General features: G+C 41.6%; 1 protein-coding gene across 10 annotated transcripts in view; it reads right to left on the reverse strand.

The window, feature by feature from the left end:
- MAPRE2 (microtubule associated protein RP/EB family member 2) overlaps positions 1 to 15,935 on the reverse strand; it is a 149,576-nt gene that overhangs the window by 12,700 nt on the left and 120,941 nt on the right. For all 10 annotated transcript variants that reach the window (XM_036885133.2, XM_036885140.2, XM_036885172.2 and 7 more), the window contains one exon: positions 1,303 to 1,442. In XM_036885133.2, coding sequence (XP_036741028.2) covers positions 1,303 to 1,442 — 140 coding nt within the window. The remainder of the gene's footprint in view (positions 1 to 1,302; positions 1,443 to 15,935) is intronic.

Raw genomic sequence — 15,935 nt, forward strand, 5'->3', positions numbered from 1 at the left:
CAGGCAGAGGAGAAATCATGAGGAAACATGAGATGATAAAGACATCAGAAGAATTTGGTTTCCTAAAGAGAAAATAATTATAAATCTAAGTATTATAGAGCCATGCCTAACTCTAGGTCTACCTGCAATCTGTGTGGAGCCTTAGGCACGCTGCCCACGGCTCATTGTTGCTGTCCCAAATGCCTTTTACCTGAGAAGTCATTACTGGAAATTCGGTATAGGCTCAAACTGAGAATTGGCAGATAATTAGAACATTCTAGTTTCTACATCAAAGTCCTACCTACTGGATAACTTAAGATTTCACCTTTTCCATTAAAGTGATCAGAATTGTAAAGAAACACCTCAGCAGGCGTTAAGCAATTGTCTTTTAAACTAGATCATTGATTGCAAATATATAATTATCTCAAAAACTGTTTCCACACTCTTGCTGGCTCATCAAGACTCACATTAATCATTAGGAATGGCCCACCCACTTGGCTGGGAACAGACTGAGGACCTTGATTAAAGGCTCCTCCCTCAGTGCTGGGAGTAGCCAGGATAAACGCTGGCTCCTAACTCAGGGCCAGGGCAGACGACTTTGGCAGTAGGCCCTGGGCTACCAACTGTTTTATTAGTTTTAAACTATGTATCATCTTGGGAAAACTAACTATTCTTAGTTAGAATGCGTACCTAAACTTTTATACTGAAAACTTCAAAGATAGCAGAGCTAGGTTTTCTGTAACCATGAGGAATATTAGATAAAAAGCAAAGTCCTACTTGAAGCACAAACTTCTGCTGAAGTGGGTAGTGTCAGGTTTTGTGCCTTTACTTGTGTGCAATCGCTGGAAGTTCTAAGGGGGACAGCAGGGTATCTATCTTGCTATCATACTATTAGCACCCAGCACAGTGTCTGTCACATAGAACAGACTTAACAAACAGTTACTGAAGGAAAGGAAGAAGAAAGGGAGGGAAGGAGACTAACTCTAAAGCCTTTAACACTGTCTAGGCTGACCAGAAGTGGGCAGGCAAGCAGGGGTCTAGACTGGAGTTCATGGCAGGCACACAGGGGAGGCTGGCCTGTGAGCCTGCATCTGTCCGGGGCTGAGTCATCTGTTCTTCTGTCCCAGTGTATGACTTTGAGATGTGTGACTCACATCTGTACAGCAGGCCTCTGATTTCACCTGCCTCAACCACTCCTTTTCTCTTTACTTGCTTGAAGCCATAGAGTCTCCCTTCCCTTCCCTTCTTTATCCCAGGCCTCTAAGGGGCCTGCCCCTCCACCATATACCTGTCCCAGAGACAGGGCTACGGAGGACCTGTTACCTGTTCATTCAGCTGTATGACCTGTGTTTCTAAATCTTTATCGGATCTGGATGCTGAGCTGCTGGATAAAGCCCTTTTGGCTGATGAGGGACGAGAAGGTGTGGATCCTGGTTTAGACGCTGGACTTGATCTTGCTGCACCTGAAAGTAATCAGAATAAATTAGAAATACTGGCAACACTGAAATGCTTTTTAGATACACAGCAAATGTATGATATAAGAGGACTTTACTGAAGAGTATGATACCCCAGTGATCACTGCCCACGTGCTTAGAAAGAGTGCACACAATAAAATGGCAGTGCCATCACCTTGGGTAAGTTATCTAACCTTTCTGAGAGTGGTTTTATTCCCTCAAGTAACATGAGATTAATGCACTTGCCCTCTCTCCCTCTAGAGATAAGAATAACAGACACAAAGGGATTTAAAGTTTTTTGTGTTTAAAGAGGGAAGGTTCTTAGATAAGCTCAAAGCATCACCATAATTGAGTCTTTAACAAATAAGAAATAGGACCTTATAAAAGATTAATATTTTAGAAGAAATATCAATACAAATGTTTGTTTTTCTCTTTCAATGTTTCCTAGCTTTAGCCACTGAAAGCCTGGGAGCAGTGGCATCTCCATAGCACCAAGCACACTTGGCACCAAGTCTTAGTTTCTAAATTTTTTGTTCTGCAATAAACGGGCTTCTTGTATTGTCTGATTCCAGAGATGGGAAATGGAAAGTATAAGGTGAGCCTGTGACACTGCCGTGTTGTGTCAAAAAGCAAGGACGTGCTCAAGGGTTAATGTCCAAGGGTGCAGGGCCCAACTTGAGGAGGTCCCCAACTAGCCACAATGGGACACTATGCACACCAAAACAATAATGGCTGTATTGTAACGCAGTGCACTGAATTAAAAACAAACAAACAAACTAGTCTACAGTGATGGTGGGGAGGAAAAGGAGGACAGAAAGAGCTCCTTTATGGAACAGCAACAGCTACTAAATGTAGAAGAAATGAGAAAATTAGGAAACTCACAATTTTCCAACACCCATAACTGATTCAGGAAAGGCTCATCGATTGAGTCTAAAACATTGAGCAGTTTTTGGAGAACAAGACATTCACACATGTCAAGGCATCACCTTATAAATTACTTATTATAAAGGGAAAAAGACGCACCTTTACAATGGGGAGGTCTAGGGTTAATACCTTAGTTAACTGGTTCAACAGCATCACTAATAATGATAGAAACTGAGGTATAAAAAATACCACTGATTTCAGGTAAGACTTCATTTATCTGGAGTTCAGCTCACAATAGGCTCTTACTACCTGGAACATGACAGAGGCATGGGAAATGGCCTCTGCAGTCCAAACAGAAGCCATAATGTATATGCAATGAGGCTTATATACCCTTTATGGATTAAGAAATTCAGGATCATTACTCAGGGGCCACCTACCCCCTCTCACTCTGAGTCTAGACTCGACCAGGTGGCAGCTCAGTCTGGGGTAGGTGCTCCTCTTACATTCTACCATTGGCACGATCCCCCATGCCCTGCTGTGCCTCTAGAAGGCTCTTTGAGGGAAAAGTCTTACTCAGCTTTGTAGCCCCAGTGCTTAGTGCACTGCTTGGCTGAACATGTATTTAGTGAAGGCACAAATGTTTAAATAAATCCATAAACAATTAATAAAACTTGGTTATATGTTTTCCAATTTTACTTTAACTTTACAGTTTATCAGCACCAACAATCAGAAGGAAGCAGGGTTACAAAGGCAAATGTACAGGCAGTGGTTTCAGCCAGTCTCCTAATTATGAAAGCGCAAACAGGAAGACTTACAGGGCTGGAGTCATTAGTCACAGATGCTAAGGCATGGCACCCTTGAGCACTGACGGCATCACGCCCTTTAACATACATATGCCTCTCTGTCATACAGAAAAAAAGAATTTTCTTCTAAAAAATACAGGAAAATAAGCCTAGTATGTTTTAAAATGAAAATGAGTAAATTGGGAATGACTTAAAATAGTTTGAATATTTGAAGGGTAAATCTTCAGTGGCCTGGAAACCTTCCCAAGAGTGGATGTTCTGCTTTATTTGTGATTACTCATGTGTGGTTGTGAGGATCCTTCATCTCTGGGGAAGCCACATAAAACTCTCCTGGAACACTATTTCCATGTTCTACTGGCCAAGCTCTCTAGCTGAAGGCCAAACCAACAGAGCACAGAAAACAGTGTGGAGAACAGCAGGGCGCGGACATGCTGGCCTGGCAAAGAGCCTTCTCCAAGGACAGCCACCAGCCAGCCTGGCTGGGGAAGTTCTTCAACATGAAGTCACTTCAGACCTTTTTACAAGCAATACACCACATTTTATTATAACTGAAGTCTAACTGAAGCTGTCTACAATCAACACCTCTTATTTACCAAGTACATGTTTATTAAGTGCCTACTGTGAGCCATGTACAGGATGCCCTGGCTCACCAAGAGCTCATGACCCCCGGCACGACCCCAGCACGACCTGCTCAGCGTTCTCAGAACCAGGTGGTGCTCTCGACCGCGAGACCACAGAGGGCGATCCCGGCCGTGTCGCCACTGCCAGGGATGCTCGTCCTCCGGCCTTGGGGCGACTGAGTCCAGTCCACCGTCCTTCAGGTTCCAGCTTGTGAGATGTCACTGCTCTCGGAGGCCACAAAGACCAAAAACCTTCTGAACAGCACCTACTTACTGCAGTGGTATATTTATTTATTTAATGGCTGCTTCTCCCATTAGAGTTAAATTCCACAAGGTAGGAGTTGCATCCATTTTGTTTTGTTTACCATTTTATGTTCTTATCACAATGCCTGACCCAGAGGAGAAACTCAATGAAAGTTTTTATAATTCCTTAAATAATTCCCAGGAGAGGCATCTATTCAGGATAGAGATACCAGGGAAAGCCTGAGAAGCTGATGCCAACACTGGTCACTGAGAGCAAAAGCCAGCAATACCTGTAGGAAACCAAACAAAAATCATCAGCCTCCCAGAAAGAGATCTCTCCCTTGGTTTCAAGATTGCTTCTGTTATTCCATAGGCCCTTTACAGATGGAATTGGTGGGTGTGTTCAGTCAGTAAATGGTTAACTCTGAATAGTGAGTTTGTGCCAGGCAGTCCAAGTCTCTGCCGTGTTCACTGCCTCTTCTGGAGGAGACAGCCCTGCAGAGGGGCTTCCCAATGCCAGCCACCCACCCACGCAGGCCAGTTCTCCCTAGGCAGGCTGTAGTCCCTGAGTGGGTTCCTCAGACACATGTTCTTTTACTGCCTTATCCAGTATTATGTAACTTAAAACAAAAAGGTGGAAGGAACAGAAGCTGATTGCTTGTAAAACAAGGCTAGTACTAATTATACTTTCAAGACATCAAATGCAGCCTGAAGAAACCTAGAATGTTTGAAATGATGTAGAAAGGTTGTGGCTAGCCAATACCCCATGGAAGACCAAGTTATCAGGGAAGAAAAACTCTCAGTGGGAGAAGCTGGCTAGGGCAAAACAGCATCGTGGGCCATTCCATGTGGCTCAGCAGAGGCCAGAGCCGCTGCAGCGACCGGCACTGTCTTAGTTCCAGCTTTTCCTGAGCAAACATCCCTTGCTACCGAGAGACAAACTTACTGCAGCTCAGTCTCGGCCTTAAGATGGCACCTATGCTTCACAGAGCCTGTGAGGTCAGTTGGGGAGTGGAGCCCCAGGTCTCACCCTGGCACAAGTGCACGCGTGCATGGATCTGAGATGAGAAAGAAGGCGGCAGTGAACTCAGAGCGGGCACTCTCTGCCGCGAAGGAGGTGTGATCAGGCAGAAGCAGGCGTGCGGTCCACGCTCCATTACCTACACTCACTACACATGGGATGGAAGACACTTCCCCCATCCTCCGACAGTCAGTAACTAGTGTCTGCAATGTAATAAATGATTAGGATCTGAAATCTAAAATTGGAGGGTTTTGAAATTCTGATTGTTTGGAAACTGATAAAAGGGGAAAATGTCTGATGACTGAGGATAGAGGTCTGCAGTGGCTATTTGTGCATTTTTATCTTGTATGAATAAATGGGGAGAAATTAAAGAAGAGGAGAGAATGGGGAAGATCTTAGTATATTCAGAGATTTAAGAAGTTTTAAAAAATACCACACAATTAAGGGTTAGACTAAGAGTTCATTTTCAACAGAAAATAAATTGAGCTCTTTAAATCATCATAAGCTGCAATTTGATAAAGAGGTAATTTACCCCACCAGCTATCGCAGGATTAACATACACTGAGAAATACTAAATACTAAAATTTATAAAAATGAAAATAAATTGCTTTGTTATAGTCAATAATTTCATTGCGTGTTTTTCAGAATAAATAGTAATAGACAATTTCCTGAAGTATGTCACAGTCTTTAGGTGAGAACTATGTTTTGTTTATTTGCCTTAAAAGTCTTGTTGTCTCTCTTCTTTCAAACCACATTCAAGTGTACCCAGCTTCTAGAGTGCAAGGTATTCTTTCCACTTACCTGGCTGCTATAAGGATGTTGTCAGAAAATTGGACACTTACCAATGTCAGTAAATTTAACATTGCTATAATACTTCTATGTATGCTATTTATATTCCAGTTTTTGAAGTGACCCAATAATGTCTCTGATAGCATGTAATACTGTTTCAGGTATTAGGGTCCTGAATAGCTGCCTTCCCACTTCCCAGAATACCCCCAAGTCCACTAGTGATTTCACTTCTGTGCCTTTCCAGTCCTCTTTACTCAATGATGCTTATGTGAAAAACATTTACATAAAGGCTTTTAAAGAGAGTGCAGCTACCTTGACTATAATACAGACATAGAATTTTTTCTTCCAGCTATCAAACATTTCAACTTTTTTCCAAACTGCATTTGATGATGTCCTGAACACATTAGTGGTAGTCCTATTTTACAAGAGGAAAATAGACATAAATTCTGTACAAATCCCTGTGATTCTCTGACTTTACCTGTTGGATAGGGACATGATTTACAATGCCAGTCTCTCAGCAGCTGTACCTACCTTAATTAATGCCTTTAGGATTTGGGGTATAAATACGATTCTAAGACATTTTAACTATAGCTATAAAAAACAAAGAGTGGCCTGATTTATAGCCTGACTGAATCCAGAGAATCTCTGAGGCTGATGTCAATAGCCAGTAGCTTGCTTAACGTCCACAGCTAATGCCACAACAGTTCAGACACACAGCCCAGAGAAGCAGTGACGCTGTGGAGTACGAAAGCACCGTCCACTCAGAAGGGCAGGGCCAGGAGCTGAGTGTTCTTGGTGGAATCCTGCAGCAGTCCAACACAAACACACAAGGTGAGATTCATACCAGGCACATGTGGGGATTAGCCTGGCTCAAAAACCTCCTCCTTGTAGAAGTCAACCTCTCTTTTAACAACTCCATAGTCACAACTTCCAGGAGTTCCACAAGGGACATGCCAAATCCAAGAGAAACCCTCACTTCTTCAAGCCTCAATGAGGAAGTTGGAAGTGAGGAGAGATCCGAGAGACGTAAAGCTGACCTTCTGGGCAGCCGGGAGCAGGGCATTCCAGGCAGAGGAGAGGCCTAATGCCAGTGCACAGGCCCTGCCTCTCCTGTGCAGGAGCCAGGCCAGACGCTGGAACAGCGCTAGCATGAGGCACTTCATGGACAGAAGGTCAGAGACATTAAAGGGACAAGTCACAGGGACCTCACAAGCTAGTGGCAGGAGGTGGGCTTTGATTCTGAGGGTAAAGGGAAGCCACTGTAGGGTGATGAGCAGAGAAATGGCATGGTCCAACTCAGTTCTAGAAGGCTCACCCTGCCTGCTGTGTAGAGAACAGACTGTAGGAAAAGGGCAGGTGCAGAATGGCTAATTAGGAGGCTTATGGCAGCAATTCCCCTGGCTGTGTGTAGTACATGCTCAAGATGAGCTTTGTTTTGGTAAAGCACTTATAATATTACGGTTTAGAAAAAGTCAGTTATAAACCAGCAGAATAGGCAGCACACATCCCTTCAGCCATTTTACACAACTTCCACTCTGCAATGTGCACAGTAACAAAAGATATTCTGTGATCAATAGTATCTGCTATTGGTTCCAAGGGCAAGGCTGAAGGAAAAGCAGTGACAGGAGCTGTGAGTCAGCCTGTGTCCCTCCCATTCCTGTCATTACACAGCATGATGACTGGCTCTGCCCTGAGCTGGGGGCACAATGCCTGAGGGCCCCCCTTACCTAACCGGGGGTCACACTGGCTGCCCCGAGATGGGCAAGAGGGCCTGTCTGCACTGGGCATGTCCAGCCAAGGTGCACATTCATGAACTGAGATACTTCTGCCCTGGTCACTGTCCCTGCTGGAAAGGATGTGCTTATTTTTAGCAATCATGTGACTCTCCAGTACTTTCCAGGCTCTGCCTGAGTCACTCTGGTTTCAGAGAATTTTTCATAGGGTAAATAAAATGCAGGAAAGAGATTGTCTTGAAATGGCTTAAGTACTTAAAAAAATTAACTTTTAAATAGTTATTTTAACACGGTGTATATTTCTTTTGATAAACTAACCTCCCACACCTCTCACATCTTGGTGGAAAAGTAAGGGCACTTTCAAACACTTCAGGTGCCGACCAATCACTATTGCATTTCAAATTCTTTTTTCAAATTGTTCCCAAAGCAATTTTCCTCTAGAAACGGAGAGGACCCCTCACCCACATGAAAACAATATACATCAGAATCATGACAACCATTTAGAGGTGCACCCCCTGCCTGTTCACTGCATCCGTAAGAAAAGCCAGAGCTTGAAAGAGCCCCACAAACTGAGGGTACAGATACACAGGCGTCACCATGACAACAACATCATGGCGTCACTGCGCTGCTGGCACACAGCAGACGTTTAAGCAAATGCTTATAAATGAAAACAACCATTTTGGGAAATACAAGTGCTCAATTACGTTATGATGTTCAGTCAGAGTCTTACTGATACCACTGGCAGGACCAGTGCTGCTTTACATCGTTTTTCTGATGGTAACAAATCTGTTGTGCTCTGTGAACACTTGCGCTGAGACCTGATCTGAGGCCCAGGGGGGTGAGCTACGCCCACCTGCAGCACCCACTCGTCCCTCCAAGTGGCTCCTGCTGCACTGCCCACCAAGCCAGAGCCCTGCACATCCTTTGCCCTTGGTTTCCCCTCTCCTGCACATCTCATTTTCCATTATCATCAAGTTTGTTGACTATACCTCCCTGAAGTCTCTACAATGCATATGGCCACACCTCTGTTTAGGCCAGCCTCCTTCCAACACATTTTGCTGTGACAACTTCTGAGCCAGTCTTCTGGATTGTGACCGTATCCCCTCCATGTGTTCTATACACCACAGCAAACGTGTGCTTACAGCCTTCCAATGACTTCCAACAGACCCCATTATAAATAAAGTGTGAACCTCTGTGACCAACAGGCCACCACCATCATCTTCACCTCCTACTGCTTCCACCCACGTGGTCCCCTCTCTCGAGCACGGGCGGGATGGCGAGCCGCTCCCATGGCTATGGCACCCTGCCTTTCACTGCACTGCTGGCAGACATGCTAGAGAGTGTGGCCAGCCTTGCTGGCCTTGAAGGAACAGGTTGCTAGGCAGTAGGCATACACCTTCAGCAGCCCACATGGCATGGGACTGCGGGTGACCTCTGGGAGATAAGAGCAGCTGCTGGCTTAACTACCTTAAGCCTCCGTCTTGCATCAAGGAAACTCCCAACCGCCCAGGGGAACTTTCCAGGTTGTAGCATCTGATTAGATCCAGATACCTGGATTGCATGCTGGTAGGACACTGTAGCAGAGAACACAGCTGAGTTGTGCCTGGGCTTTAGAAAATCTGAGACCATACATGTTTGTTGTTTTAAGCTGCTAAATTTGTAACAGTTGTTCTGCAGAAACAGAATATGAATGCCCTCTTAGCCCATTACACAAAGGCCCTGCTCCCCCCTGAAGCCTCGCCTCTCCATGTCCATTCAGGACAACGTGCACCTCACCGAACAAAGCATTCTCCCCCTTGCCTCCAATCTTATGTTCTTTCTGCTTGCAACGTTCCTTTCCGTACCTTCCACCAGGTTAGCTCCTCCTTTCATTAAGCCTTAGGTGAACCTCACTGTTTCCAAGAAACCTTTCTAGAACACACAAGAAGACCAGCTCAGGTGGTCTTCCAAAGCACTGAGTGCACTTAACCTCACTTTACTGTCATTGTCTATTTACTGTTGGGTTTCCTCATGAGGCTGTAAGTTCCAGAACTTCTTCCAAGTGCCTGAACAAATCTTTGTTGACAGACTGAACAAATGAGAATTCAAGTAACACTTTCACAAAATGGAATCCAGTAAGTAGGAACTGTTGTTTAATAAATATTTTCTGTACTACTGTGTAGTGCCCCTTGTTGCACCTTAAGCAACAGTGCAAGGGGCTCCTCAGGTTATGGAGATGATTGGAGAGAACTTCAACAAGCCATGTGTTAGTCTAAGTACTGCATCTTCCTGGGTATAAATGGACATTACTATGATTCAATTTAAATCACTTCAACAAATACTAAATGAGAGCCTTCTATGTGTCAGGCAACAGGAAACAATGATCGAACAGGACAGAACTGACTAATAGTTTAGTTCACCCAATCAATCCAAAGGGAATCTAGGACATTTCTTCAAAACAGCTTTTTATTCCCGCCTAATATACCAAGAAACAAAGAAAGGCACCGGTTATAAAGAAAAATAGGTTCGCTGATGATCTGTGATTTTCTGCTCATGGAAATAGAGAATAAATGGTAAGCCACTGCCTTTTGAGCCTGACAAGTTTTACTGTGAGACTGAGAAGTGAAAAGCCAAGCTATTATACCTACAGAGAGAAAAAAAAAAGGGATGATCTGAGTAACATGTGGGGTTCAGCTGCAGGACCAATCAATCTTTCAACATATCTAATATCTAGGGACATAGGGACAGCTGCACAAGAATCACCCAGTGCTGGCTATGAAAGGACCCAATGTTGTTTAAAAAAGGGCCAGGATGGTTTGCTTTCCAGGTGTAGGTAGGACAACAGTGAAGGCTTTTGGCCCTCTCCTCCAAAGTCCAGTGCGAGGGAACGGAATGCAGCCCACTGAAATACACGCCAGACTGTCTGAGGGGCTTACTCTTCACTTTGCAATCACCTAGACAATCTACTTTGAGAATTATTTGAATTGAAGGATTAGGAAATCAGAAATTAGTAATCCTTGTATTCCAGGGCTCAGCATTCTGGGCTGTATATACATTTCTGCTTCAGGGCTGATAAGAGCCCTGGAACAAGTAGCTTAACATCTCCTGCATTTATGAATATATAAAAATACAGCAACACGTACCCAAAAGCCTATTGCAAGGCAAAATTTTTGAACTTTAAAAAATTACTACTATTTAACAAAATAAGTGCCATTCAAACAGAACAGCATGTACTCTGTTTCAAGCCTTTATAACACTGCAAAGCCTTGTATTTCCTCCATACACTGTGCAATCTGAATTTGGTTTGTGAAAAATCTATTGTGGTTCAGTATAGTGGGGAAAGGAGGTAGGAACATAAAACAAGGCCATATCCATGACATTAGAGAGGGCAAGATAATACAACAGGTAAAGAGGGTCAGCTGTGGAATCACAGAGTCAGGGTTCCAATCTTGAGTTCCCGATTTCCAGCGTTTACCCTGCAGCAAGTCATGGACCCGCCCCGCCTCTCTGTGCCTTAGTTCCCTCAGCTCTGAAGTAGGTGACGGTGCTCTCTTCCACTAAGGACTGCTCTGAAGCCCAACCCAGCTAACACACTTCAAGTGTAGGACAACTGGCACTCAGGGTGCACTCATAAATATCTGCCAGCTCCTTCTGTGTGTGAGGACTCCCTCCACACTGACATATGCTCCTCTCTCCTTTCATGAAAAAAACTACACATATAAGATTTTAGGAGTTATACAATAACAGCACTACCACATTTCATAGGTTTTGATCTCAGAGCTTTACAAATCTCTAGTTTTAAAGAAAACTATGACATAGTTTTTTTAATCCAAGAAGATAAAATAATTAAAAATTGTACATTGAATTAGTAAATTATCTGTCAAAGATGCTGTCTCAGCAAGCAAACAAATTGGGAAGGAAATGAAAACAGCATGGCTCTTCCTAGGAAGAAGCCCCTGGCCTCTTCCACAGACCCTGCCAGAAGATTCCTATCTGAATCGCCTGAATTCTTCATGACTCTGTTCCTCTCTGTGCCCAACAGTCCAAACTCACAGATACTCAGTTTCCTGGCAAGGCAGAGCACTGCTCATATTTTACGCTGTGGTTTTATCATTATCATAAGGTAGGAAAATGCAGTTTCAATTATTCCTTGAGGAGAAAAGCAACCTAATACCTATGGTGTAGCTTGTATATCTTACAAATGATAAATGTGTTAACTAGGGGAACAAAACCTCAAATACCCCTAATCCTTCCAAGGAATAAGGCAGGTCTTCTAAGAATTTAATAATTGGGACCCTAGAAGTATATCTTTCCATTTTCTCCAGGTCTCAGTGTAGCTAAGGGAGCAGCTGTGAACTGGCATTCAGCTTATAATGGGATGGTGGTTTCTTAATATGAGCAGGCCAAGAGGGATGCAATGCTGATATAGAGCAGGATTGAGTGAGATTGTTTGTTTGTAAAAAAAGTGCTAACATCTACTTCAAAAGAAGCATTGCTAATTATGGGACTGGTAAAGAAAATGCATCTCTTCCTTGTTTTGAGTTGACACTGCATGATCTCTTAAAGTCAATGTTTGATCCTTGAAGAAGTAAGTAAGGCATTTGCGGTATAGTATGTGGCTAGGGGCCTGGGATTGTGAGAGAGCAATATTAGGCAAGTACACATGGGAAACTCTAAGAATAAACAGGCATGACTCATCTTGATGGGGAGACCATGGAAGGACAGAAAGGTGCCTATGCCTAACCTAAGGAGCTCTGGGAAGTCAAATGCCATCATGGATTGCTCTGGCTTAAAGAGCAGACATGGGAAAATGCATTTCTTGGAATAAATAATGGCTTTGGGGTGAGACCAACATTTGTGTTTACAAGGTGGAGTTTCTCAAAAGGTAAATGAAACCTTGCATCTTGGTAATAATAAGAAAAAGGAAGTCAGGAAATTCTGCAGAAAGGCACAGGCCTGAGGCCGAGGTTAGGACCCCTTGAGTGGAGTTCAACTTCTTGAGTACTTTTTATTTGGACTCTATAATTGAGTTAAGTGCCTGTTAAATGAAAAACACCAATACTCTTTGGAGTAATAAAAAAATCTAGAGTTTCCACAACTTAATATCACAGTATCTAGAATATAATCCAGTGACACTCAACAATATGACAAGCCAGGAAAATGTGACATGTTCTCAAACAAAAAGACAATTAACAGATGCCAACTGTGCAATGGTCAGAATGGTGGAGTTAGCATACAAGAACTTCAAAGCAGCTATCGTAACCATGGTCAGTGAAGTATGCTCACAATAAATGAAAGGTAGGCAATCTCAACAGAGAAAGAAAAAACATTTACAACTGGAAAAAATACAACAGTTGAAATTTTCAAAATACTCAGTGGTAGAATGGAGATGATGGAGTAAAAAGAGTAAACTTGAAGTATATGTTCATATAAACCATGTAATCTAAAGAAGAAAGAGAATACAAGAAAAAAAAAATGAACAGAGCCTCAGGGACCTGTGAGATAATTTTAGACGCTCTAATGTATGAGTAAATGGGAGTCCTAAAAGGATAGGATGGAAGAATGAAGCTAAAAAATTTTTGAAAAAATAATGGCTGAAAACTCCCCAAATATGGTAAAGACATAAACTTAAAGATTTAAGAAATCCTGAACAAGATAAATTCAAAGAGAATTACGCTTAGGCACATTACAGTCACACTACTGAAAACCAAAGATAGAATCTTGACTGCACCCCAGAGGAAAATACATTGCCAACAGGGAAAGAATAATTACCAAGAACATGCACCTCTTGTCTTTGGAGGCCACAGACAGTGGAACAGCATCTGTGAAGCGCCTAAAGAAAAGATCAGCTTGAATTCTTTATGTAGGAAAGTATTCTTCAAGAATGAAGGTGAAATAAAGACATGTACAGAGAAAGGAAACCTGAAAGAAAAATCCTGTTGCCACTGAATCTGCTTCTACAAGAAATGCTAGAGAAAGTTCTTCAGTCTGAACTGGAATGAAACCAGTAGGGGCATCAGATGTTCAGGAATGAATGAAGAACACTGGAAATGGTAAAAATATGAAAAATTAACTATTTTTTTCTCTTCATTTATTTAAAATACATGACTGTTTAAAGCAGCACTGCCTAACATGAATATGTGAACCATGTAAGTAATTTGAAAGTTTCTAGTAGCCACATTAAAGACATTTAAAACATTCATTTTAATAGATGCAAAATATATACAACATATACAAATTATAATTCCTACTTGTAATAATATAAAAATTATTAATTGTATTTTATATTCACTTTTTTCCACACTAAGTTTTCTAAATCCAGTGTGTATTTTATACATACAGCACACACTTCAATGCAGAGTAAGCACACTTCAAGTGCTCAAAGCTACCATATCAGGCAGTGTTGACTTAAAAAGAGTTACAATGTTGTCTTGTGGGGTTTATGATGTATGTAGATGTGACAGGTATGACAACATGACAAAGGGCAGTGTGGGGGGGGAAGGTGACTGGGTTCTACATTTTACATGAAGTGACATAAAATTATTTTAAGTAAGCTGTGAAAACCTAACAATATATATATTGTAACTCTTAAAGCAACTACTAAAAAAGTCAATGCAAAGAGATAAAGTTTAAGAGGCAATATATATGTCAGATCACTATGTTTTACCTAAAATGAATATAATGTCAACCATGCTTCAATGGAAAAAAAGGCAACAGATAAATCAAGTCGGAATACTGAAAGTTATTTTAAAAATCCAGAAGACAAAAGGGAGGAGAAACAGAAACAAAAATCAGAGGGGAGAGCAGAAAACAAATGATGATATGGTAGGTCTATATCCAACTAACTCAGTAACTACATGAAAAGGTAATATTGACTGGATACTCCAATGTCCAGATATTATCAGAACAAATAAAAATACAAGATCCAATTATACGCTGTTTACAAGAGATATACTTTAAATATAAAGACAAAGACAGGTGGAAACTTAGTCTATCATGGAGAAGATAAACCATGCAAACATTAAGTTCACGTGGTTGTATTATCATCAGATGAAACAGACTTCAGGACAGAGTAGTACCAAAGATAAAGAGTGATGCCTCATAAAATACAGAGGTCAATTCATCAGGATGACATAACAATCATAAATATGTATGCACCTAATAACCGACCCCTAAATAAAGGAAACAAAAATTGAAAGAATTAAAGGGAAAAACAGAATTCCATAATCAATGCCAACATTCTCTCTGCAGCAACTATTAAACTAGACAACAAAAAAATCAGTAAAAACAAGGATTTGAATAACACTATTCACTACCTTGATCTAACTGATATTTCTAAAACACCATAAAACCGGTAACAGCGGAACGCATGATTTTTTCAAGGTGATACATGGGCCAGGAGAGACCATATTCTGGCCATAACATCAAAATCAGAACAGGATTAAAAACACTATAAAATGCTACATTTCACTGCCACTTCTTAAAACACAAACTTCTAGGGCAAGTACAAGCAACTCGGCTTTCCCCAAAGGTGACCAGCGATGCTTAGATTCAGGGGTTCAAACGTGTTAAACACTGCTAAACAAATAATGCAACAAACACAGTCACCTTAAGATTGTATGAACAGTTTCTGAAAAACACTGCTGAGATTTAATTTAAATCTAGCTTTAGGGGTTTAGTTATGAATAACCAAATACTTTATTATATTTCTTAGGTTGCTTCCTTTTTGAAACCATTTTTCTAGTACTTCTATTAATCTTCCAGCTCTTCTCTCACTGGTGTCTGTACTTTCTAATGGGGTCCATCTACCCCCTGCCCTCACAAGTTATGTGCTGAGAAACCAGATGCCCATGTTAGTTACAATTATGTCAAAATTAAGAAAGAGCAACTCTCTTGTGTGTACATGTATGAGTTTCATAGCACAGATTATACAACACCTATTCTGACATTAGAAGACATTTTGGTTTACATTTTCTTGGCTGTGTTCCCAAGGGTTGGATACATGGCCTCTAGAAAACTGAGTTCTTACAGTACTTATACAGGAACTTTTTTCCTACATGTAACAGCTTTGAAAACAACGTTCTGTATGTGATGTACACCTTGCTATAATTTTTTCCACAGTATAGCTTTTCCATCCTACAATGTCCTATAGACAGAACATACTTTATTAAAAAAGGTTTAACTGATTTGATTCTGAAAACATCCTTTTCCCCTGATCACTATTAAGACTAATGAGGTAAACATGGTCAGGGTATCAGGAACACAAGTTAACAATTTCACAAGTAATTCCTCAGAGATTACTGCCTTCTGGAACATTAAAAACCAAATTTATTACCTGTTGATTTTAATGTGTTTCCTGAGCTTTGTCACCCAAGAAGTTAAGCTCTGGAAAAAATACACCTCTCTTCAGGTTCATGGACATTCTGTCAAAATGGGACAAATTTCTCTGT

Source organism: Manis pentadactyla, chromosome 6, assembly GCF_030020395.1.
Source record: "Manis pentadactyla isolate mManPen7 chromosome 6, mManPen7.hap1, whole genome shotgun sequence".
Taxonomy (NCBI): Eukaryota; Metazoa; Chordata; class Mammalia; order Pholidota; family Manidae; genus Manis; species Manis pentadactyla.